Source organism: Microcaecilia unicolor, chromosome 2 (genome assembly GCF_901765095.1).
Source record: "Microcaecilia unicolor chromosome 2, aMicUni1.1, whole genome shotgun sequence".
Classification (NCBI taxonomy): domain Eukaryota; kingdom Metazoa; phylum Chordata; class Amphibia; order Gymnophiona; family Siphonopidae; genus Microcaecilia; species Microcaecilia unicolor.
In genome coordinates, this window is record NC_044032.1 from 537,371,242 (window position 1) to 537,398,354 (window position 27,113).

General features: G+C 42.2%; 1 protein-coding gene across 1 annotated transcript in view; it reads left to right on the top strand.

The window, feature by feature from the left end:
• LOC115461476 (protein NOXP20-like) overlaps positions 1 to 27,113 on the top strand; it is a 127,053-nt gene that overhangs the window by 31,831 nt on the left and 68,109 nt on the right. The window contains exons 4-6 of the mRNA XM_030191297.1: positions 4,270 to 4,377; positions 12,462 to 12,568; positions 22,462 to 22,596. Coding sequence (XP_030047157.1) covers positions 4,270 to 4,377; positions 12,462 to 12,568; positions 22,462 to 22,596 — 350 coding nt within the window. The remainder of the gene's footprint in view (positions 1 to 4,269; positions 4,378 to 12,461; positions 12,569 to 22,461; positions 22,597 to 27,113) is intronic.

Genomic DNA, 27,113 nt, shown 5'->3' on the forward strand with positions numbered 1-27,113 from the left:
TTTATAGGATGATGACTTTAGAACAAATCTTACTAAATGTACAAAACTATTTTGAGTTGAATGATACATCAGACACTTTCTCAGCAAGCTACCTATTTTTCAAGTTTTAATAGAACTGGTAGAATTACTTAAAAACTAGGAAAAAAAGCCACTCGTGTTACTGCTATCAAAAGCCAATGACAAAATAATTAAGAATAGTGATATTCTTGACCATTTCATTACATTTTACTCAGATTTATTGTTGTCAGAAATCTTCTTCAGACCAGCAGATTTCTGACTTTTTAAATTGTTTAAAAAAACCGTGATTAAGTGAATCTGAATTTACTCAGTTAAGAGTACCACTAACCTTAGCTGAAATAAATTCTGCTATAAAAGCTGGGAAAGCGCCTGGAGGTGATGGTCTGACTATAGATTATTATAAGAACACATCGTCACTGCTTATAAAATGTTTTGTACTTTTTGGGATCTTGCCAGGTATTTGTGATCTGGATTGGCCACTGTTGGAAACAGGATGCTGGGCTTGATGGACCTTTGGTCTTTCCCAGTATGGCAATACTTATGTACTTTTGTACCCCTAATTTGTTGAGACTATATAATGCCTTTATCTCTAATACTCAAAGTACATTTGCCAAAGCTAATATTATTGTTCTTGAAGAACCCAATAAGGTCAATAGGCTTGCTAAAAGCTACAGGCTAATTTCTTTACTAAATTACGATAGTAAAATATATGCAAAGATCTTAGCAGTGAGATTATCACAGAAAAGGTTTATCAGAGGTAGACTTGCTTCTTATAATACAAGACTTCTTTGTCATGTTCTAAGAACTGCTCATCGTCTAAATAGGCCAGCATGCCTGGTCTCTCTGGACTCTGAGAAAGCCTGTGATTATATTGACTATATTCCTTTTAAATTTGGTTTAATTTGGGTGAGGTTTTTATAAATATGGTCAAGTACTTCACTCTAATCTTTCTGCTCGATTATACATCAGCTCCGCATTAATATCCCAATTTTTTTCTCACATGGTATGAGACAGGGGTGCCCGCTCTCCCCTCTTTTTATCCCTAGCTCTTGAACCCCTGTTCATTGCTTTAATGTTTTCTGAGGATATATATGATATCCTGAGATATAATATTTAGTGGAGGAGTAGCCTAGTGGTTAGTGCAGTGCCCTGCAAACCAGGGGAATTGGGTTCAATTCCCACTGCAGCTCCTTGTGACTCAAGGCAAGTCACTTAACCCTCCATTGCCCCAGGTACAAAATAAATACCTGTATGTAATATGTAAACCGCTTTGATTGTAACCACAGAAATGTGGTATTCCATCCCTTTTCCTGATCCCGATCTCAATTGCTGGTAATGTTGTGAAGTTCTCAGCATATGCTGATAATGTCTTACTTTTGAGGGGCATTTTTGATATGACATCTAAATCCGATTTTGGACGTTTTGCGGAAAACGTCCAAAAATTCAGTAGCAAACATAGCCATTTTCAAAACAGAAAAATGGCTTTTTGTTTTGAAAATGGACATTTGCACAGTCCATCTATTTTTGAACCATTTTCAAAATAAAAAAATCCAAGTGAAAAACGCACTGCACCAACCATTAGGCTACTCCAGGGATCTGCTTGCTGCTCTAATAGCCTCAGGGATGTCATAGAAGCTGGTATGTACTGTTTCTTTGGGGAGTGGGAGGGGGGTCAGTGACCACGGGGGGAGTAATGGGGGGTCATGCCTTAATTTCTCCAGTGGTCATCTGATTGTTTAGGGCATTTTTTTTTACTTAGGGGGTCTTTTACTAAGGCGTTCTAGCATTTTTAATACGCACTAAGTTTTAGTGCATGCTAAATGCTGTAGACACCCATATATTCCTAAGGGAGTGTCTAGCATTTAGCATGTGCTAAAAATGCTAGCGTGCCTTAGTGAAAGGTCCCCCTTAATCATGATTAAAAACAGGTCCAGACCAAAATATTTAACTTTTAGCCTTGGATGTTTTTGTTTTGTTCCATTATGGCAAAAATAGCCCAAGTTTTGGGAACACCCAAACCCCACCCCCAAGACACGCCCCTTGTGATTTGGATGCACTGCAGATGAACTGCATAGAAAAACATCTTAAAAATGTGTTTTGAAAATAGCGATTTGGATGTTTTGGAAAATAAAACATCCAAGTGCTGCTTTTTGGACGTTTTTCTATTTTGAAAATGAGCCTCTTTATGTGTCAGAATCCTATAAACTACTTTTCCAAAGATTTTCAATGTAATTGAAAACATTGGGTCTCTTTTGGGGTATACTATTATTAATTGGATGAAAACTGAAGGATTTGGGCATCCAGTATTTTCAAAATGAATTTTGAAAATACGGTTTTCCCCGCCCCTGGATTTCGACATTTTACAAAGATGTCCAAATCGCAACGTGGACGTTTTTTTTGAAAATGCCCCTCATAATAGTGCTAGTAATTCAAATTACAGCTTGCAGAATGGTTGATAGTTCATACAGTTGCCAGATTCTGGTGCTGTTCTGTATTGTCCTTGGTCACAGCATACAGAGCTGATGCTGCAGTTCTGTTAACCAGTACCAAGCAGAGAGCAGCCCTCTTCTTCATATTTCATCTAGGCCCTCCTCTTCTCAGCAGCAACCTGCAGAGGTCAGAGGGGATAGAAGGATATGACTGGAGCAGATAGAATTACTCTTCTGAATAATCCAGCCCCTTTTCTCTTGTCATTTCCTAGGGGCTGATGCAGAGAGCAATAAAAAGATGCCTTAGTACTCTCAAGTACAGACACACACTCACAAAGCCCTGATATTTTATGATTTTGGAAAAGTATATTTTTCTGTTAATTACACCATTCCATATAGTGTAGAATGATGACATAGTTTCACTGGGTATGATCCAAAGTATAAAACATACCCTCCTTAGAAGACAAGTGTGGGCTGTTAACGTACTAACTATCATGTGCATTGATGCACGCCATAATTTGCATCCCTCTTACAACTGAGTTTTATGTTTAGATGCATATTTATCAAGCTTAAAATATAGATGTGGTCATTCAGCTTGTCCTGTGATGAGTTATTTCTCCTTTCCTTTTCCCACCAGTGAAGCTGTTTTAACACCTTTTTAAAGTGGATAGTCAATGAAATAGAAAAAATATCTTTCAGTTTGTTTCTTCATATTACTTCTACACTACCACACCCTTTCGCTGTCACTAAGGAGTAGTCTGTGATTTGTTTCCTGTACAAAAGCATCATATATTGTGATAAAGTCACCTCCAGGATAGTTGGTCTGAACTACAAGTCCCAGAAGGCATTGCAGGCAAGGAGCCAGGGGGTGAGATGGAAAACCTGGACTGGACTCCTAGCTGCAAGAAGGGAGGACATGGGTGTAAGCTAATAGGATGTATAGATTGGCTGCCACTAGGGGGAAAGAGAGATAGGAAACCCTGTGTGCAGGAACTCCTCATTAGGCTCATGCGCAACTCAGCTGGTATGGGTGTGTAGAGAAGCTAATGAGTGGAGAATGATTGGTTGTGAAGGCAGAAGCCAAGGATTGATTAGGCAGGTGGGAAGGAGTCTCATTAGTTCAGTCCAGGAGAGAGAAGGGGAGAAGTATTTGCAGGCTGAAAATCCTTGGGCAGGGAGGTCCCTAAAGTACTGAAGCAGGCTGAGATTCCTTGGGTGAGAGGAAGTCCCAAAAGTATTGAATTCATTGTGAAGCTGATGCAGGGGAAAACCCTTGGGTAGAAGGAGTCCCTAAAATATTGAACTCTCCTGAAGGTAAAAAGGATAGAAGGTAGAAAATGCTGCTGAGTGACTGAACTGGGATGATGCACTGAAAGAACTGTTTGAATTGAATTACTGTTTATTGTGCACTGGATAAAGAGCCCAGACTGAAGCCTGTAAGCCTGTATTGAATCCTGGTATGTGCTATGCTGCTGTTGGAACTCTGTACTAGAAACCTGCATGGAATAAAAGTTCTTAAGATTGAAGTTATTGGTGGACATCTGTTTCTTCATTGTGCCGGGAGCCTGTGGCTGGAGGAGATTGTTCTATCCTTGGCTGCACCTAGGGACACCTGGTTACAATATTCAGAGTAGGATAGCAGGCAGTATGATGGAGTTCCCTAAAAGCATGCTTTTAATATTAAAACATTCTGTGACAAGATGACCAATTAGAGCACTGTTGCTAGTAACTATCTTTTAATAGATACCAGCTGTGACTACTTAATTGAGCACTGAAGCATAACACACCTAAACAGTAAAAATATTTTTTCCCCATGTGATAGGCCATGGGTTAACAGCTGTAAAAGAAAAAGCGGAAGCTACACTCGGAATGAATAATTCAGCATCTCCTGAAGCGGCTCACCCTGACACGCCAGAAGCCTGTGAGCAAGGTAAGTATTCCTCTTTAGAACACTTGTGGTGAATAACTTCTCTGAATTCTTCAATGAGGGAAAATATAAAACAAAGATCCTCCTCATAATAAACACTTTTTCAGGTACATTAGAAGTGGAAAGCAGTGAGGGAGTCAGTGGGGACCGTTAGATCATCGAGGAGTAAAAGAGAAGACAAGGCTTAGTGGCGAGACTAAGGGGTCCTTTTACTAAGGTGCTCTGAAAAATGGCCCGCAGTGGTGTAGACGCGTTTTTTGGTCACGTACAGAATTATTTTTCAGTACACCTATAAAAAATGCCCTTTTGGGGGGTTTTTTTTGCCGAAAATGGACGTGTGGCAAAATCAAAATTGCCGCATGTCCATTTTGGGTCTGAGACCTTACCGCCAGCCATCGACTAGCAGTAAAGAATTTGGGTGGTAATAACCTACGCGCATCAGATGGACGTGCGCCAGAAAACAAAAAATATTTTTCAGACACGCGTATCGGACGTGCACCAAAAATGAAATTACCGCAAGAGCCACGCGTTAGTAGGGCAGTAACTCCACTTTGGTGCGCGTAGGCGCCTACGCGGCTTAGTAAAAGGGGCCCTTAATGAGGGAAATATTGCCTCAACAATTTGCTACAGTTTTTTTTTTTTTGGAGCTGTGAATAAACATGTGGAAAAAGGTGAACTAGTTAATGTAGTGTATCTATATTTTCAGAAAGCTTTTGACAAAGGCCCTCGTGAAAGATTCCTGAGAAAATTAAAAAGCTGTGGAATAGGAGGCAATGTTCTGTTGTAAATTGGGAACTGGCTAAAGGTAGAAAACAGATTAGGGTAAATGGCCAGAGTGAAAGAAGGTGAATAGTAGAGTGCTGCAAAGGTTTGTATTGTCACCAGTGCCTTTTACAATGTTTATAAATTATCTGGAAATGAGAACGACAAGTAAGTTATCAAATTTTCAAATGACACAAAACTATTCAAAGTTGTTAAATTGTATGCAGACTGTGAGAAATTGCAGGAGGATCTTATGAGATTGGAAGACTGGGTATCCAAATGGCAGATGAAATTTAATGTGGACAATTGCAAAGTGATCCATTTTCCCCCAGATTCTATGCATAGTACCTTAATTTCCACATGGAAATTGAAGCGTATTCTGCAATAATGTGTGTAATTTAATTGGTTAACTAGCTAATCAGTGCTGTTAATTGGATGTTAAGCAATTAGCACTAATTGCCATTAATTAAGATTTACGCACACAACTCGCTAAGTGTATTCTGTAACGTGATGTGTGTAAATTCCATGTCACATAGTTAAAAGGGGGTGTGGTTATGGGTGTGGAATGGGTGGGTTGTGGGCATTTTCGAAAGTCTATTCACATTATTATAGAATACACCCGCTCTGTGTCTAATTTAGGCATGGGATTTAAGCCAAGTAAAACATGGCCTAAATGGACGCAATCAGCGATATATAGAATCTAGCCCTTTGGGAACAATAACCCAAATTATATCTATTTGATACTAGATTCTAGGTGTCAATGCACACTGAGCAGAACATTTCAGTATTAGAAATATTTGAAAACTTGTTTGTTTCTTATCCTGTGGTGTGAGGAAGTCGGTTAGTACAGTGGGCAAAGTTATTGTAGCATACTTTTTTGATTTGTATGAAGAAATATGTGTTCTGGAAAGTGGTGTTATTTTATAATACATAAGTATTGCCACACTGGGACAAGACCAAAGATCCATCAAGCCCTGCATCCTGTTTCCAACAGTGGCCAATCCAAGATCCCAAAAAAGCTCAGTACATTTTATGCTGCTTATCCCAGAAATAAGCGGTGGATTTTCCCCAAGTCCATTTTAATAATGGTCTATGGACTTTTCCTTTAGGAAGCTGTCCAAACCTTTTTTAAACTCTGCTAAGCTAACCGCCTTTACCACGTTCTCTGGCAACGAATTCCAGAGTTTAATTACATGTTGAGTGAAGAAATATTTTCTCCAATTCATTTTAAATTTACTCCTTTGTGGCTTCATTGCATGCCCCCTATTCCTCATATGTTTGGAAAGACTAAACAAACGATTCACGACTACCCGTTCCACTGCAGTCATTATTTTATAGACCTTTATCATATCTCTCCTCAGCTGTCTTTTCTCCAAGCTGAAGAGCTCAAGTGGTAAAATAATTGCATTGGATTTCGGATTTAGCTCAGACCTTTCCAGTTGTAGCTGAAGGCAAGTTACCTTAGAGACAGTCAATCACAGTGGCAAATCACGGAGTCGTAGTGGCCAATGAGGTAGCAGAAAAAACAATGAGATGTCATGATAACTCGGAGCCCTTATTCTTTCTCACATACACACTCCATCTCTCACCCATACACACTCCAAGGAAAGGGGGGCATGGAGCACGCTGGGGAGGAGAGGGAGGGGGGCCAACAACTCAGAGGGGAGGAAAGAGAGAGGGAGGGAGGGGGGGCCTGGACCTCGGAGGGGAGGAGAGGGAGGGAGGGAAGGAGGGGTCATGGAACTCGGAACCCCACACACGCACTCATTCTCTGTCTCTCACACACTCTCTCACACACACACACAGTCTCTCTCTCTCACACACACACAGTCTCTCTCTCTCTCTCTCACATACACTCTGTCTCTCACACACTCTCTCTCTCAGACACAAACACACACACACTCTGTCTCTCACTCACTCTCTGTCACTCACACACACACTTCATCTCTCACACACACTTTATCTCTCACACACACACTCACTCTCTCTCTCTCTCTCTCTCTCTCTCTCTCTCTCTCTCTCTCTCTCTCAAACATACACACTCCAAGGAAAACCTTGCTAGCGCCCGTTTCATTTGTGTCAGAAACGGGCCTTTTTTACTAGTAGATAGATAAATACTTGTGCCCTGGTTTGACTGCTGTTGGAAGCAAGATACTGGACTAGATGGACCTTTGGTATGGCATAAGAATAACTATACATAAAAATAACTATACTGGGTCAGACCAGTGGTTCATCTAATCCAGTATCCTGTTTCTAACAGTGGCCAATCCAGGTCACAAGTACCTGGCAGAAACCCAAATAGTAGCAAGATTCCATGCTACCAACCCAAGGCAAGCAGTGTTTTCCTCATGTCTCTTTCAATAGCAGTCTATGGACTTTTCCTCCCGGAACTTGTCCAAACCTTTTTTTTTTTAAAACCCAGACACGCTAACCGCTGTTACCGCATCTTCTGGCAAAGAGTTCCAGAGCTTAACTGTTTGTGGAATGAAAAAATATTTCCTCCTATTTGTTTTAAGAGTATTTCAATGTAACTTCATTGAGTGTCCCCTAGTCTTTGTACTTTTTCAAAGAGTAAAAAATCGATTCACTTCTACTTGTTCTACAGCATTCAGGATTTTGTAATCCTCAATCATGTCTCCCCTCAGCCATCTCTTTTCTATGCTGAAGAGCCCTAACCTCTTTAGCCTTTCTTTATATGAGAGGAGTTCCATCTCCCTTATTTTGGTCACTCTTATTTGAACCTTTTCTTATTCCACTATATCTTTTTTGAGATACAGCGACTAGAACTGAATGCAGCACTCAAGGTGTGGTTGCATCATGCAGTGACAAAGAGGCATCATAGTATTCTCGCTCTTATTTACCATCCCTTTCCTAATAATTCCTAGCATCCTGTTTGCAGTTTTGGCTGACGCCACACACACTGGGCAGAAGATTTCAGCATGTTGTCTACAACAACACCTAGACGTTTTTCTTGAGTGCTGCCCCCAAGATAGACCCTGGTATCAGGTAACTATGATTTGGATTGTTCTTCCCAATGTGCATCACTTTGTTTTTGTCTACATTAAATTTCATCTGCCATTTTCCTAAGGTCTTCCTGCAATTTTTCACAGTCTGCATGTGTTTTAACATCTTTGAATTGTTTTGTCATCTGCAAATTTAATCACCTCACTTGTCATTCCGATTTCCAGATCATTTATAAATATGTTAATAGCAGCTTTAATGATCTGTTGTGCTACTCCCGCTCCCACCCCCCACCCCCGAAAAAACTACATTTTGTTAAAGCTGCATCCTATCTCGCTCATTTATCATCATGTGAGTGTACTAATGACTGAACTAGGAGGGCAGACATATATAAGTATGCAGAGTAGCCAGTTCACTACCGCAAGCCAAGTTTCAGTGACAGCAACACATCCAAGACTAAATCCGCCACCAAATCGTGAATTAATTTGGACTTATTTTGAACTGAGCAAGCATTTAAAAGCAAACGTTGAAAAAGGCTTTTTTCTAACTGTTGCAGAAAGCTGCGTTATCTGTTCTAGGAATTTAATATAGCTGTTGATATTGTTAATGTAGCACCATAAACCTGGGGATTCCTGTACCTGACCATATCAACTTATCACAGAAAAACTGTTAACTCCAAAAGAATTAACAACAGAGGGCTGCCATGGGCCAATGAAAGGCATGTACCCTCCATGTGCTTGTGCCTTACGTGGGCTATAGTCGGCATCTTAGCTTGTTTTAAAAGGTGGTATGTGGTAGGCAAGCTTAAGATGTCGCCAGACCCTGGGACACTTCTTACCTGGCAAAGGTCCACTCCCATCTCAGTCATGCTCATCGGGCAGCAAGTAAGCCAGGATCTCAGAATATGTACCTTGCTCTACCGTGCTTACCATACTGTGACATAAGCTATACAGTGATACAACAAGGTGTTATTTCCATTCCATTTGGGATTATTCTTTACCTGGAAAACTGTGCCTTTGGAATTCAGTGCTTGGCATTTTTATTTCTTAGTATGCTTTTTTCTTTTTGCTGTATAATGAACTCTTAAGCTCTGAAGACGATTCACCAACACAACTATTAACATAGTAGATGACGGCAGAGAAAGACCTGCATGGTCCATCCAGTCTGCCCAACAGGATAAACTCATATGTGCTACTTTATGTGTATACCTGACCTAGATTTGTATCTGCCATTTTCAGGGCACAGACTGTAGAAGTCTGCCCAGCACTAGCCCCGCCTCCCAACCACTGGCCCTGCCTCCCACCACCAGCTCTGCCACCCAATCTCGGCTAAGCTTCTGAGGATCCATTCCTTCTGAACAGGATTCCTTTATGTTTATCCCACGCATTTTTGAATTCCGTTATCGTTTTCATCTCCACCACCTCCCGCGGGAGGGCATTCCATGTATCCACCACTCTCTCCGTGAAAAAATACTTCCTGACATTTTTCTTGAGTCTGCTCCCCTTCAATCTCATTTCATGTCCTCTAGTTCTACCACCTTCCCATCTACGGAAAAGGTTAGTTTGCGGATTAATACCTTTCAAATATTTGAACGTCTGTATCATATCACCCCTGTTTCTCCTTTCCTCCAGGGTATACATGTTGAGGTCAGCAAGTCTCTCCTTATACGTCTTGTAACGCAAATATCATACCATTTTTGTAGCTTTTCTTTGCACCGCTTCAATTCTTTTTACATCCTTAGCAAGATACGGCCTCCAAAACTGAACACAATACTCCAGGTGGAGCCTCACCAACGACTTATACAGGGGCATCAACACCTCCTTTCTTCTGCTGGTCACACCTCTCTCTATACAGCCTAGCAACCTTCTAGCTACAGCCACCACCTATTAACTATTAACTAGGGATAGGCAACCAGAAACATTTTGTCGTTTTTTTTTTAACTGTTATTTCAAAACAAATGTTAGTAGTGCGCACTATGGGACATGTTTACCAGAGTGTAAAGTTTTGCACTTACCATGCATTTAGAGAGAAAAAGTAACGCATAGTAAATGCAAAGCCTGTGCGGTAATTGCAGGGGACGTGCCCAGCATTTACCACACAGGCCAGAGATATACCACACAAAACCGCATTATATGTAGTGCCAGCACAGGCTATGTGCCACTGCAGATAATACTGTGTGGCCCTTGCAAAAAAAAAAAATTATTATTATTTAAAAAGACAGATATTGTGGTGGTACTCCCCATACTCACACTACCCCTGCAGGCCCCCCACCATCCCATTTCCCCTGCATCCACATCTTTACACTTTCACTGCCCCGATCCAATTCCACTGATCACATCCTCCCCCCCCCCCCCTTGAACAGCAAAACTCAGTAGATCCCTCCCTTGAACCAAGACCCCACTCATGTGTGTCCATGGGAACCCTATACCCACCTCCCATCACTCTTGGCACCTTACTGGGAGGTAATTCTTGTTAAATTGGGCTGGAGTGGGGACAGCCTCCCTCTGTTCCCACTCATCTCTCAGTGCATCTGACATGGCTGCCATGACCCTTAGCAGTAGTCTCGTGGTACTACCACAAGGGGTCAACCTTCCAAATAAAGAGACATCTATTGACATGGTGTAAGTGGGCGTGCCTAAATGTTAGTATGTAAAATACTTACTTGCACTAGCATTCTGTAATGGAATCTGCGCACCCAGATGTTGTTATAAAATTTGCACGCAACGTGCTAAATTTTGGCACAGTTTATAGAATTGCCCTCTAGTGTGCCCTTTTTTCCGATCGTGCACATTATTATCAGTGAATGACATTTATTTCAATTGACAGCCCATCCCCCACTTTTAACACTGGATATTACTACTACTACTACTATTTAGCATTTCTATAGCGCTACAAGGCGTACGCAGCGCTGCACAAACATAGAAGAAAGACAGTCCCTGCTCAAAGAGCTTACAATCTAATAGACAAAAAAATAAAGTAATCAAATCAATTAATGTGTACAGGAAGGAGAGGAGAGTAGGTGGAGGCGAGTGGTTACAAGTGGTTACGAGTCAAAAGCAATGTTAAAGAGGTGGGCTTTCAGTCTAGATTTAAAGGTGGCCAAGGATGGGGCAAGACGTAGGGGCTCAGGAAGTTTATTCCAGGCGTAGGGTGCAGCGAGACAGAAGGCACGAAGTCTGGAGTTGGCAGTAGTGGAGAAGGGAACAGATAAGAAGGACTTATCCATGGAGCGGAGTGCACGGGAAGGGGTGTAGGGAAGGACGAGTGTGGAGAGATACTGGGGAGCAGCAGAGTGAGTGCATTTATAGGTTAGTAGAAGAAGTTTGAACAGGATGTGTTAACGGATAGGGAGCCAGTGAAGCGACTTGAGGAGAGGGGTAGTATGAGTAAAGCGACCCTGGCGGAAGACGAGACGGACAGCAGAGTTTTGAACCGATTGGAGAGGGGAGAGGTGACTAAGTGGGAGGCCAGCAAGGAGCAGATTGCAGTAGTCTAAACGAGAGGTGACAAGGGTGTGGATGAGGGTTTTGGTAGAGTGCTCGGAAAGAAAGGGGCGGATTTTACGGATGTTGTAAAGAAAGAAACGACAGGTCTTGGCGATCTGCTGGATATGAGCAGAGAAGGAGAGAGAAGAGTCAGAGATGACCCCAAGGTTTCGAGCTGAGGAGACAGGGAGAATGAGAGAGCCATCAACAGAAATAGAAAACAGGGGGAGTGGGGAGGTGGGTTTGGGGGGAAAAATGAGAAGCTCGGTTTTGGTCATGTTTAATTTCAGGTGGTGTTGAGACATTCAGACAGCAATGTCAGACAAGCACGCTGAAACTTTGGTTTGGATGCAAGGTGAGATATCAGGGGTAGAAAGGTAGATTTGGGAGTCATCAGCATAGAGATGGTAGGAAAAGCCATGGGATGAGATTAATGAACCAAGGGAAGAAGTGTAGATAGAAAAGAGGAGGGGACCAAGAACAGAACCCTGAGGTACGCCGACAGGCAGAGGGATAGAAGTAGAAGAGGATCCACCAGAGTGAACACTGAAGGTGCGGAGGGAGAGGTAGGAAGAGAACCAGGAAAGGACAGAGCCCTGGAATCCAAGTGAGGACAGGGTATCGAGGAGTATGCTGTGATCGACAGTGTCAAAAGCAGTGGAAAGATCAAGAAGAATGAGGATGGAATAGAGACCTCTGGATTTAGCCAGTAATAGGTCATTGGAGACCCCATTATATTTCAATAGAGACCATTCATTAAAAATCGCTCAGTGTAGTGTGGGTTAACGTCCTTTACTACCATTTAATTCCTGCTTATGAGTTGGTATGTGTACTGCATACCTTGCACATTGTATTCTTGCTTGTTCTTTCTCAAAACAGAACATGCCTCTGAAACCGAAGGAAGCACAGTAGAGCATCTTCCATCTTCGCCTACGGCTGGATCTCGTGGAATGTTCTCAACTATCAGCAGTGCTGTACAGAACACAGTGAGTAAAGTGCATTAATTCTTTTGCTGTCACTTTGCAGGTAATAGCAATAATGTTTTATGTATGGCACAGGTTACATTTCCTGTTCTCGTCCGGGTGGTTCAGCCACTTTTAACTGAGTTGCCAAAATGGTAATGGACAGTTATTCTGGAATTTGAAATCACTTTCCTGATTTACGGAATGAGGGAATATTGGTCCTGATCTGACACTGTTGTATTGGAACCATGTCACCATGATGTTAGTAGCAAGATTTGCTTTAAAGCTATTGATTTATGGTCCAGTGCTTAACATTGGCCAGTGATTTTTTTAAAATCTAACAAAGCTGCTTAAAAAGGATACAGAAAATAGACTTAAATGTGACTATAAGCTGCATCATGTTTTGTTTACATAGAATTAAATAAAGAGGTCAGTATTCAAAAGCACTAATGCAGTTGCAGGAAAGTGCCTTTTTTAAAAATTCCTGGTGGTTGAACAGATAATTGTGGACATATAAATTTGAAGGTATCTAAAATTATTCTCCTAAAAAATGGGTGAGATTTGGAATATTGCACTGGTAGTGCCATTGAGACCTCTAACTTCTGTGTCTTCTACTACTACTACTACTTGACATTTCTAAAGCGCTACTAGGGTTACGCAGCACTGTACAATTTAACATAGAAGGACAGTCCCTGCTCAAAGGAGCTTACCATCTAAAGGACAAATGTACAGTCAGTCAAAATACTACTACTACTACTACTAAGCATTTCTGTTACGCAGCGCTGTACAAGTTTAAACATGGGGAAGGACAGTCCCTGCTCAAGAGAGCTTACAATCTAAAGGTGACAAACTATGTAGTCAGTGTAGGTATCATGAATGGGGAGGGTGGTTAGGCGCCAAAAGCAAGGGAGAAGAGATGGGCTTTGAGTAAGGACTTGAAAATGGGCAGGGAGGGCGCATGGCATATGGGCTCGGGAAGTCTGTTCCAGGCATAAGGTGATGCGAGGCAGAAGGGGTGGAGTCTGGAGTTAGCGGTGGTGGAGAAGGGTACAGATAGGAGTGATTTGTTCTGAGAGCGGAGGTTACGGGTGGGAACATACGGGGAGAGGAGGGTAGAGAGGTAATGGGGGGCTGCAGATTGAGTGCACTTGAAGGTCAATAGGAGAAGCTTGAACTGAATACGGTAGCGGATCGGGAGCCAGTGAAGCGACTTGAGGAGAGGGGTGATATGAGAGTATCGGGTCACGCGGTAGATAAGACGTGCGGCGGAATTTTGGACAGATTGAAGGGGGGATAGGTGGCTAAGCGGGAGGCCAGCGAGAAGAAGGTTGCAATAGTCAAGACGAGAGGTAACGAGCGAGTGGACGAGGGTTCGGGTGGTCTGTTCAGAGAGGAATGGGCGAATTTTGCTAATATTATAGAGGAAGAAGCGACAGGTCTTAGCTGTCTGCTGGATATGGGCAGAGAAGGAGAGGGAGGAGTCGAAAATGACTCCTAGATTGCGGGCTGAAGAGGCGGGGAGGATGAGGGCATTGTCAACAGAGACGGAAAGTGGGAGGAAGAGGAGAAGAGGGTTTGGGTGGAAAGACAAGGAGCTCAGTCTTTGCCATGTTCAGTTTCAGATACCGGTTGGACATCCAGGCAGCGATGTCTGAGAGGCAGGCCGAAACTTTGGCCTGGGTTTCGACTGTGATGTCGGGAGTGGAGAGGTAAAGCTGGGTGTCATCAGCATAAAGATGGTACTGGAAACCATGTGATGAGATCAGCGAGTATATCGAGAAAAGAAGCGGTCCCAGAACAGATTCTTGAGGAACCCCAACAGAGAGCGGGACAGGGGTGGAAGAGGAGCCATTAGAAAATACTCTGAAGGTGCGTTGGGAAAGATAAGAAGATAAGAAAATGTTTCTTCACCTAACGTGTAATTAAACTCTGGAATTCATTGCCGGAAAATGTGGTGAAGGCGGGTAGCTTAGCAGAGTTTAAAAAGGGGTTGGACGGTTTCCTAAAGGACAAGTCCATAAACCGCTACTAAACGGACTTGGAAATATCCAAAATCCCAGGAATAACATGTATAGAATGTTTGTACGTTTGGGAAGCTTGCCAGGTGCCCTTGGCCTGGATTGGCCGCTGTCGTGGACAAGATGCTGGGCTCGATGGACCCTTGGTCTTTTCCCAGTATGGCATTACTTATGTACTTATGAGAGGACGGAGCCCTGGAACCTGAAAGAGGACAGTGTGTCAAGAAGTAAATTATGATTGACGGTGTCAAAGGCGGCAGATAGGTCAAGGAGGATGAGGATGGAATAGTGACCTTTGGGGCAGTCTACATTTCCTGAAAGGTATAAAGGTTAGGTGCCGAAAGCAACATTGAAGAGGTGGGCTTTGAGCAAGGATTTGAAGATGGGTAGGGAGGGGGCTTGGCGTAAGGGCTCAGGAAGTTGATTCCAGGCATAGGGTGAGGCGAGGCAGAATGAGCGCAGCCTGGAGTTGGCGGTGGTGGAGAAGGGTACTGAGAGGAGGGATTTGTCCTGTGAGCGGAGGTTACAGGCGGGAACGTAAGGGGAAATGAGGGTAGAGAGGTAATGAGGGGCTGCACACTGAGTGCATTTGTAGGTAAGAAGGAGAAGCTTGAACTGTATGCGGTATCTGATTGGAAGCCAGTGAAGTGACCTGAGAAGAGGGGTGATATGAGTATATCGGTTCAGGCGGAATATAAGACATGCAGCAGAGTTCTGAACAGATTGAAGGGGGGATAGATGGCTAAGTGGGAGGCCAGTAAGGAGTAGGTTGCAGTAGTCAAGGCGAGAGGTAATGAGAGCGTGGACGAGAGTATGGGTGGTGTGCTCAGAAAGGAAAGGGCGAATTTTGCTGATGTTAAAGAGAAAGAAGCGACAGGACTTGGCGTCTAAGTGGTGATATTCAGGTGCTAAACATATACTAGTAAGTGGTAAGTTAGATGGCCAAGCAGGCCACCCAAATGTCTACCCAGGGGCGTAGCTAGACTTCGGCGGGAGGGGAGTCCAGAGCCCGAGGTGAGGGGGTACATTTTAGCCCCCCCCCCCTGCCATTTTTGGCTCTGCTGCTGCCGACCCGCCCCCGGCGCCAACCCTTTCGACCCCCCTGTTCCCGCCACCGCTCACTCTCTCCCGCCGCTGTGTACTTTTGCTGGCGGGGCTCCCCAACCCCCACCAGCCAAAGTCCTCTTCTCCGGCACGGCTGCGTTGCTGATCTGCAACATGGCCACACTGGAGAAGAAGACTTCGGCTGGCGGGGATTGTGGAGCCCCGCCAGCAAAGGTACCCGACGGCAGGGGAGGGTTGGCGGCGGGAGAGGGGGGTTGAAGGAGTTGGTGGGGGGGGGCAGAGCCAAATGTACGAGGGCCCATGCACCCGTGGCCCCACGTAGCTATGCCCCTGCCTTAGATGTTATAATTTGAACCAACTTGTTCACAGCACTACCAAAATGGATAGGGCTGCTGAATCTATGTATGATGTATAACTAAGTTAAATAATTAAAATTATGTGCACTCTGTGCAACTGAATATCAATCCAAAATCTTTCAAAAGAATAAGCGTTCAAGATGCATGAGTGAACGCTAGGATGGGAGGATCTTCACATGGTGCTTTCAGGAACTTCAAAAGCAAAGGAGAATTGCTGTGTTCCACCCTGGTTTATGTTCAAAAGAACATGGTGCTTCCAACCCAACCCCTCAGGATACATTCCGCAAAAATATTCCTTGTAATGGATAATAAAAACTGTCATTGTAAAATGAGGTGCTCAGAGGACCAGCACTGTCCATTGGTTTGGGCTTAGCATATTTCAATTTACGCTTGTTTAAAGAGATGCTGGCTTTAATTAATTGAAATAAGCCAGGTATTTTGTAAGAGATTTTATCAAGGCCAATAAAAACTAAAAGAGAAAAACAATTAGAAGTTCTCACATAGCACCAACATTTCTAAGTTATATAGGGGTGTGCCAGGCTCCACTTGCCGTTACTTGATTGGATATTTGGAATTAGGGGATCCAGTATGGCATGTGTCAGACTAACACACACTTTCTCATATTTTTTGCCAGGTGTTTTTAGAGCACCAAAGACATGCCATACTGAGTCAGACCAATGGTCTATTGGGCCCAGAGCCACTTTTGGACATGCTGAAGGCCAAGGCAGAATTTGGGAGGGGGTTCCAATGTCTACCAGCAAACTATGCCTCAAAGAAGCACTCGCAGATCTAATGAGGGAAGCCGCTTCCTATTTTTCATTCCTAGCTCCCAGCAGTTCAGTTCAAGAGGTGGCAACCCAATATCTGTGTAGCTAATAGTTAATAGAACTGCCAAAACATGTTTTTAAAATCCGGTGACTTTTATGCTACTAGCATTACCAATATCTTCTAACAATAAATTCCACAGTGTTTACTGAAAAACTATTTCAAAATTTGTTTTAAATTGGCTACCAGTTAGCTTCAAGGTGTGACTCCTATTCATATAACTTTTTGAAAAGGTAAATAACTGTTCCCTATTAACTTACTCCACCCCACTTGTAATTTAACAAACCTCTATCGTATCCCCTTTCAGGTTTCTTTTCTTCAAGCCGAAGAGCCTTCTTCATAAGAGAATCATTCTTTACCATTTATCTTTCTTTTTTATCTTTCTCTATAAATCATTTTTGAGATGAGTTGACCGGAACTTCAGACAGTGTACTCAAGGTGTGGTGACTGTAGTTTCTTACAGAATCATGATGGTATTCTCAGTTTTATTTTCTCTTCCTTTCCAAAGCTTAATTTTGTTTACCTTTTTTCACTGCTGCTGCACATGGAGCTGAGGCTTTCCAAGGTCCTTTTGATGTAGAGTTCAATGTTATGTACGTATATTAAAGAAAATCCTGTGTACATCTGTACTCTAAGGTACTATGAATTGTATGGTCTGCATTTTATTTAAAACAATTGTAAATTTTTAATATTTACTATGTTCTTAATTTTAATAGAGATGTGTGGATTTTGTGCTAGAATTATCATCATTTTTATGTGCTGTTTGTATTTTTATTCTCCCCCCCAATATTCAGCCAGCGACAGTCAGCGGTTTTTTAAATGCTTACAGTCATGGCTAGGTTAGCCCCTAGTATTCAGTGCCAGGTCATGTCTGGTGACTGGCACTGAATATTGGGGGTTAAATTAGATGGGGATGGCCACTGGAGCCTATGCGGGTCCCAGCTGATGTTCAATGCCGGGGTGTGCAATAGCTAAGCAGGTGATGTTAGGACAGCTTTTGAGCTATCCTAAATTCACTTACTTAGCTATACGAATGCCGGCAATGAATACTGCTGGCACCTGCATAAACCACGGCTCTTCCCCCCCCAACGCCGGCCCTGACCTGCACACTTTTTGGTTGGGTGGTCTGTGGGGATATTCAACGACACTGTCCAGTTAAGTGCCGTTGAATATCCTCACTTAGGCGATGGTACGTGATTTAAGCAGGTAGGATAGGCTCCTGCCTGCTTAAATCGCTTTGAAAATTGGCCAGATTGATAATTAAACTAAAATGGCATTTATAGTCTGCTTTAGCCAGTAGAAATCTATTAAGCAGAGTAGAATAATAATGAATAATACAAACAACGTATCAATTATAATATTCATTATAAAATACAAAACTTAATAGTATAAACAATATTGTCAGTCATAGCATATACAATTAAAAATATATAATGTTAAACAACATTAGTTCCTGCAAGGGTTCTTGGAGTACTCAACTATTTGCCTTTCTCTAGAATGCTGTTTAGTCCAACTCTTTGTTTCCTTTCCTTTCAACCACTTGCCAAGCACCATAAGCACATTACCTCCTATCTCATGACTTGAATTCCTTTAGATGTCTCTCATGACAGAACTTATCAAATGCTCTCTGAAAGTACAGGTACACTGGGGCTCATTTTCAAAAGAGAAAGACGTCCACAGAGTGACATAAATCTGCATTTGGACGTTCTTCTCACACAAACACCCAAATTGGTATTTTCAAAACCAATTTTTAGACGTTTTTCTGTGAGGTTTGTCAGAAGTGTGTTCAAATCAAAAGGGGGTGTGTCAGGTGTGTTAAGGACACTTGGACGTTTTTCTGCCATAATTGAACAAAACAAAATTGTCCAGGACTAAAACTAAGACGTTTTGAACTAGACCCATATTTAAAGGCACAAAAAGGTGCCCTAAATGACCAGATGACCACTGGAGGGAATCAGGGTTGACCTCCCCTTACTCCATCAGTGGTCACTAACCCCCTCCCACTCCCCCAAAAATGTAACTACAAACGTTACTTACCAGCCTCTATGCTAGCCTCCAATGTAATACTCGAGTCCATTTAGAGGCCCATACCTCCCCCTACCTTGTGGTGGAAACTATGAGCCCTCCAAAACTCACCAGAAACCCACTGTACCTACATATAGGTTCCCCCTTCACCCATATTGTAGTGATGTACAGTTGGGGGTAGTGGGTTTTGCGGGGTTCAGCATACAAGATAAGGGAGCAACGGTGAGATGTGTACCTGGGAGCATCTGTCTGATGTCTACTGCATTGCCCACTAGAGTGCCTCATTGCTCTCCTGGAATGTCTGTGTGGCCAGTCTACTAAGAATGCTGGCTCCTCCTACATCCCAATGGCTTGATTTTGTTTGTTTTTTCACATTTTTTTTAATTGGTCCAAAAAGATAAACACATAAAGCACAAAAAACATCTAGCAAATAGGCACTTTTGAAAAAAAGCTAGACATTTTTCTGTTTTGAAAATGGCTATATTCCCCACATTGGACGTTTTTAGCACAATGTCCAAACTTGGACAGACGTCATTTCAAAAATGCCCCTCCATGTCAACTAGCTCACCCTGATGCGGAAATAGATTAGTAAAAACATGACTTCACTTTGCTAAATCCATTTATTCATGTTTTTGGTGTTTTTTTTGCATTCTTAACAATCGTTTCTACCAGGATCACTGGTCTGTAGTTTCCAGGATAACATCTGGATACCTTTTAAAACTGGCATTGCATTGGCTACTTCCCAGTTATAAGATACAGTGGTTTATAATGACAGGTTACCAATTGCCAGTAACAGATCTGTAGTTTCTTTTTTCAGTTCCTTTAGAACTGTGGGATGAGTTCCTTCAGGTACTAGAGGAGTGTGGTAGCCGTGTTAGTCCACTCTTAAGGTTATCAATAGAAATCAAACAAAATAAAACATGGAAAAGAAAATAAGATGATACCTTTTTTATTGGACATAACTTAATACATTTCTTGATTAGCTTTCAAAGGTTGCCCTTCTTCGTCAGATAGGAAATAAGCAAATGTGCTAGCTGACAGTGTATATAAGTGAAAACATTCAAGCATTACTATGACAGTCTGACAGGGTGGGAGGATGGGGGTGGGTAGGAGGTATGCATGGGGACATCAAAGCATATCATTGATATTCTAACAGGATGGGTGTGGATAGGTGAGGGGTGGGGTGATCAACAGAGACATACAGCTTTATGGTTTATAATGGGTTAGGAACCCCAGATCCTTGTTAAGTCCTTTCTGTTGGGTGTTAAAATATTCAATCATTCTGACTTCAAAGGTCTTACGTTCTTGTATGGTTTTAAAGTTACCTTTCAGGATTCTCACTGTGAAGTCACTGGTACAGTGTCCTGGTCCTGTAAAATGCTGACCCCCCCCCCCCCCCCCCAAAAAAAAAAAAAAAAGAATGGCCACTTGCTAGAAGTTTTGGTGCTCTGTACATTTATTTTTTGGGGCCCTTTTTGGAAAAAAAAAATCCAAGTGAAAAATGCACAAAATCAAGCCATTGGGATATAGGAGGTCCCAAGTACATATCTCACCGTTACCTCCTTATATTGTGTGGTGAGCCCTCCAAAACCCACAAAAAAAAACTACTGTACCCAACTATACTCCACTACAGTAGCCCCTATGGCTGCAGGTGTCACCTATATATGGGTACAGTATGTTTTTGGTGGGCTGACTGTTTTCACCACAAATATAACAGAGTGGATTATGGGTCTGGGACCCCTTCTCCACAGTTCACTGCACCAACCACTACTCCAGGGACCTTTTTGCTGCTCTTATTGGACTGGCCATAACTTCTGATGCTGTCATAGAAGCTGGTATGTACTGTTTCTTTCACATCTTTGAGAGGTGGGAGAGGGTCAATGACCTTTGGTGACTATGGGGGAGGGGGGGTTATTCCTTTTATTCCTACAGTGGTCATCTGCTCATTTGGGACATTTTTTGTGGCTTAGTCATTATTAAAACAGGTCTATCTCAAAACATCTTAGTTTTAGTTCTGGTCGTTTTTGTTTTGCTCCATTATGGCAGGAAAATGTCCAGAGTGTTAGGAATGACCTAATCCTGCCCCAAACACACCCTGACATGCTCCCTTGTGATTTGGATGCACTGCAGACGAAATGCATAGATACATATCTGCAAAATATGTTTTGAAAGTAGTAATTTGAACATTTGGGCAAGAAAATGTCCAAATTCTGCTTTATGCTACTTTTTAAAGATTTTTCTCTTTCAAAAATGAGCCCCTATATCTTCCTTCAAAATCCAGTGTGCATGCTGTCTAAGTCTGTTCTTTAGGTGTTGCCATTCTGCAAGACACTGTTCTTCCCCTGCATGTCTCCCTTTGCTCTCCAGGTGTATGAACACTGCATGTGCAGCATTCCTACCCCTGACCAACCTGAGACCAGACACCAGGCCCAAAAATTGAATCCAGATCTGTCACATAGCAATACACAGTTTATTTGTCTATTCTTTTACAGGCAGAAGTCAGTATACAATTAAATCAACACACAGCAATATGAGGCAATGCCAGACAGCCAGTTTATAGAAAGGACAGACTAATAACAATTAAACTAAACACCAGACAAGAATTAAAACAAATGGCACAGCAATGAAAGATAGGGTTGCCAACCTTCAGCCAGCCACCACACCCTCAGTCCATCTAAAGCCACCTCAAAACATTTTTATAGGAGGTAGGGCATTCCACAGATAGGTGTAACAAATAAGAATGCAAAATATCTTAGGGGTTCTTCACCTTTTTTGATTCTCTTGCTACTTTAACTGATCAATAAAACCCTCACACCCACTTCTTAAACCACCTGTCCACCAGTGACTACAGACAACTACATATGGCACTGTTTACACTGCTATCAGATAACATGTCACTAAAATTCCAGTAGTACACAGTTATACTATCAAAACTGCCCCAACTGTCTTCCCTCTGTCTAGTAAGTTTCAATAAATTGCCTCGGTTTCAAGACCCTTCTCCTCACCCTGTTTGACCTCTTCCTGTACCCCTTAAGGATGCAGACACCACTGGTTAAGAACTCCTGGTCTAGTCAATTCAAAGTAAGCATATACAGCAGGTGGAATCGACAGTACATTTTCTTGTGGCAACCTAAGGAGCCCTTTTACTAAAGCTTAACGCATGCTAACAGACATTATAAGACATGCAGCATTTAGCTCATGCAAAGCTTTAGTAAAATGACCTCTGAGAGAGCAAAATGAATAACGAATATAGGTAGCAGGGGATCCCTGTAAAAAAGATCTTTAAGATTAGTCTGCTCCTTTAAGGAAATGGAATCCAATGTTTCTTAAACACTATTGGTGTGATATAGTCAAACTTTTACATGTTACAGACAAACTTGAGCAATAGGTTTTGAATATTCTGAAGTAGTTTAATTTCAGAACTAGTAATGCCACACTAAATAAGAGTTACAGTAATCTAGCTGAGAGATAATGATGTTGGATCATCAGGCTGGCCTCTTTTCTGTACTTTTAATAGAAATGTGGGAGAGGGGGGCAAAAGAACAGAGAGAAATAACTTGCATTATTCTCAAAGCTACTGGTTTCGTTAATATGAAAATATAAGCGTGATGTGTTGCTGTGTGTGCAGGGTAAAACTGTTCTAACTGGTGGGCTGGATGCTTTGGAATTTATTGGGAAGAAGACAATGGATGTCCTCGCAGAAAGTGATCCAGGATTTAAGAGAACCAAGATCTTGATGCAACGTACTGCTTCCTTATCACAGGTATGAACAAGTTTGGTGTAGGCTGTAGAAAGGTAAAGTGAGTCCACTTGCCACAGCATTAGCCTTTGAAACTATAGTTACACAGCTAGTAATAGTAATTCAACTGGTTAGATTTAAACTGCCGAAGGCTGTATTACTGCCAAACAGTGGATTCAGCGATCACGTAATTGCTCTTCAGAAGTTTTAACAGCCCAACAAACAAATCAGTACTTCGATTAGGATCTCAACCCCATATTTCAGCGTTGCTAGTTAGAAGAATGTTGATGCTAGTGCACACATTGTACCAAAATGTGTAGATGCATGAATATTTTTCTCTTTTCCCTTGTGCCATGTACTGAATTGAAGGCAGATTTTTAATGATTTGTTGGTGGCATTAGCAGAATCAAATATATTTATGTTATCTTGATATACCGCCTTTCAAATATCGAGGGGTCTACATGGGCTTCAAACTGTGTTTTCATGCCTATGTGGCTTCAATAGTGAAGTCCAGCTTCTTCACTCTTCAGCGTATTCACACTATTCACAGTTATGTTGATGATGCGGCCTGCACAACACTGCTTTATGCCTTAGTTGCCACTCAACAAGATTACTGCAACATTATAAATGCAGGGCTGTCCTCTGTTCTTCTCAAAATACTACAAACAGCACAAAGCACATCAGTTTGCTTCTGGTCACATTCTAAACATTTTGACCATGTCAACCCCCACCTCCTCTGGCCTGCCATCACTGGCTACCTATTTCATTTCAAATTCAGCATAAATTTCTGACACTTTCCCATAAGGTTCTACACACAGAGATTCTTTCTTTACATATCTCCCTTGATTATTCCTTATACCCCTACACGTCCTCTTCACTCTGTAACAGAGCACTGCCTGGCTATTCCACCCGTTCGTTGCTTCCGCCTGGAATCAACACCACTTAGTTCTTTCTTTTGGATCGTTCCTTCACTCTGGAATTCTCATCTTCTTCCATTGCGGTCTAATCTGTCATCTCCAAAATTTTTAGCCACCTTGAAAGCCCATCTTTTTACTTTAGCTTTTGGAGATCAGCTGACACAGTAGCAATGCCTTCCTCTTCTACTTTTCACTCTTTTTCCTTTCTCTCTCCTTTTTATTATTTTAGCTCGTTTCATTTTCCATGATTATTTTGTTTGTGAACTGCTTTTTTTGTTTTCATTGAAAGGTGGTATATCAAGAGTTTAATAAACATAAACACAGTGAACTGCATTGAAGAAAGTGTTTTTTCTAAGGAGGAATAGGAAATTTGGGTAAAGGTGGACCAAGTAGATGAAGGGACGTGATTTCTTTAGTTTTTCTAATTCTTTGTTATACATTATTATAAAAGAGATACAAACCCAGTGGTTTTCTGAATGTTTACAATTAAAATACAGTTTTCTTAGGATAATGTTATGGTTCGCTCCTTTTATCTTATGGTTTCATTTACTACTACTACTACTATTTAGCATTTCTATAGCGCTACAAGGCATACGCAGCGCTGTACAAACATAGAAGAAAGACAGTCCCTGCTCAAAGAGCTTACAATCCTTATATTTGGAGTTGCAGTTTATATAATGGTATCATGTAGCTTGCCTAGTTATAATGCACTTTCTTGTATGTGAAGGATGAAAAATAGAGCTGTGTGGGTAGTTGCATTTCTTCTCAGGTTTTCTGTGTACAGGAGTTTGTAAATGTTCAAGTTTATTAATCGCTTGATATACCACTCAGGGCACAAACCATCAGAGCAGTTTGCATCTTAAGTCTATAAAAAATAATAAGAGCAGAAAAGAACATAATATAGGAAAGAGATAAGAATAAGAAATAAAGAACAGAGAAATACCAGTAAGTCAACAAAGGTGTCAAGTAGCAGAGAGCAGCATTATCTGGTGGCAACAGTGGAATCAACAATCAGCAAAATGCAGCCAGAACCGAAGGTGCCCACAAACAAATAGGCCTTAAGCTGAGCCTTAAAAATAGGCAAAGAAACCTCCAGTTGCAAGGCTAGAGGAGCAGCATTCCAGAGCTGTGGGTCCATGATACTAAATAAGCGTTTATGTATGGAAGAGAAGCCAACACAACGTAGGGAGGGGATCTGGAGCAAACTATCCTGAGAAGAACGGAGAAACCGAGGGGGACAGTGAGGTGTGAGATACTACGATAAGTAAGGTGGCTGGCCAGATATGAAACTGGCTTCCAATGCTTTTCACGAAGAAGAGAGGTAATATGATCATAGTGCACTTCCCCAGTGAGAAGGCTTATACACGAGTTCTGAACTACCTGTAAGCAGTGGATATCTTTGTGGGGAAGCACTGGAGCAGGGCATTACAATAATCCAGGCCTGAGAGAACTAGTGAATGAATAAGAGCCTGAAGGGCTGTTGGTGTATACAGTCACCGAATCGAATAAAGCATTCACATCTTAAAAATGTCCATCTTTCAGTGAGACTGTGGTGTCTCAAAATTTTACTTCCGTGCCATGAGCTAGTTTGATTAATGGTTGAAAAATGTATAAAACAAGCCAATACAATCAAGATTCTTCCCCGCATTCATAGTCATAAGAACATACAGTGTGCCATTATAGATTGGATTAAAGGTCCATCAAGCCAAATAATCCCATCTCCAATAGTGGCCATTTTAGGTTGATCTCACACCCAGAAGTAAAGTGTGGGTTTTTTTTCCGGCCTACATGACTAATTGTCCTCTGGCAATTTATCTAAACCCTTTTTATACCCAGCTATTCTAGCTGCCTTGGCCACATCCTCCAGCTAAAAATTCTATAACTTAGGAGCCCTTTTGCTAAGCTCTGTTAAACAACAAAAGTGGGGTTTACCACTTAACAGACAGAAGTGCAGTCTGCTGCAGTAAAAATCCCACATTATGCAGCCTGTCATGGGAGTGGGCAGGATCTGGGTGTAACATGGGTGAGCTACTAGTGCTTGGGTCAGTAGCACATGCTAGCTATTACAACTGCAGATAGCACACTTGAACGTACCACCACCTCAAGGGGAGGCGGTAAGTTCAGCTGCGCTACCGGCAGTCTGGTAGCACAGGAGTTGCAAGAGTGCTCTTCCCCCTTATGTTTTCCTCCCCCAGAATCCCTCCAGTTACACTTTAGAAACCTACTGTTTTGATCCATTTCTCAATATCCCCCCCCCCATACACACACCCACACACTTCTGATCCAGTGCTCAAGCCCCTCCCCTCAGCAATCCAGCCTAACACATAAACCCTGCCCCCTCCTGGAAAACTTCACCCCTTAACATCAAAACCCTGCCCTTGGTCTATCCTCCTCCCTCTACCCCAACCCCCTCTGGGGTCTCACCCCAAGGGTTTTCATCAGTGGCCAGTGGTCCCTAAGTGGCAGCGATTCCCTGCTACCCGGGTAGGCACTGGAATCCAAAATGACACCAATGATCCCTATTGGTAGTCCCATGGTATTGCTACTAGGGGTCATCGTAAGCTGAATCTCTATTTATTTTAAATCTTCTTCCTATTTCTTTCATGGAGTGCCCCCTAGTCTTAGTACTATTTGAAAGGGTAAACAGCCATTCCTAATTTACCTTTCCACACCACTCAGCAAGAGATAAGGCTGAAGAATTATAAGGCACCTTCATATGGGTAATGTTGAACGTTACTAGCGGAATATTTTCTCCCTCACATTGAATTTTTCTCCATGACTTCAATCCTATTTGTAAAATCTGATAGTCAAACTTTCAGTCAACTCCTAAGTGCCACGACAGACCGCTTAATATGGGATTTTTACTGCAGCAGACTGCGCTTTCAGCTGTGTGAAAGATGGTCTGCAATGTTGTGCGGTACTGATTCCATAAATATGTACCGACATCCAAATCAATCATTTTAATAGGAAGGTTCTGTCTAATTCCTTTCACTCTGCTGGAAATTGCCTTGCAGACAGCAATCAAGACAGAAACATAGAAACATGACGGCAGATAAAGGCCAAATGGCCCATCCAGTCTGCCCATCCTCTGTAACCCCTATCTCTTCCTTCTCCTAAGCAATCCCATGTTCTTATCCCATGCCTTTTTAAATTCTAACACAGTCCTCGACTCCACAACTTCCACCGGGAGGCCATTCCATGCTTTCATAACCCTTTCCATGAAATAATCCTTTCTTAGATTACTCCTAAGCCTATTCCCTCTTAACTTCATCGTATGCCCCCTCATTCCAGAGTTTTCTTTCAGTTGAAAAAGGCTCACTTCCTGTACATTAATGCCCTTGAGATATTTAAACGTCTCTATCATATCTCCTGCCTCCCTCCTCGCTTCCAGCGTATACATGTTGAGGTTCATAAGCTGGCCCTATATTTTTTGTGTTCCAGACCGCTTACTAATTTTGTAGCCGCCCTCTGGACTGACTCCATCTTGTTTATACCTTTTCGTAGGTGCGGTCTCCAGAGTTGCACACAGTACTCCAAATGAGGCCTCACCAGAGACTTATACAATGGCACTATCACCTCCTTTTTCCTGCTTGTCATTCCTCTTTTTATGCACCCAAGTATCCT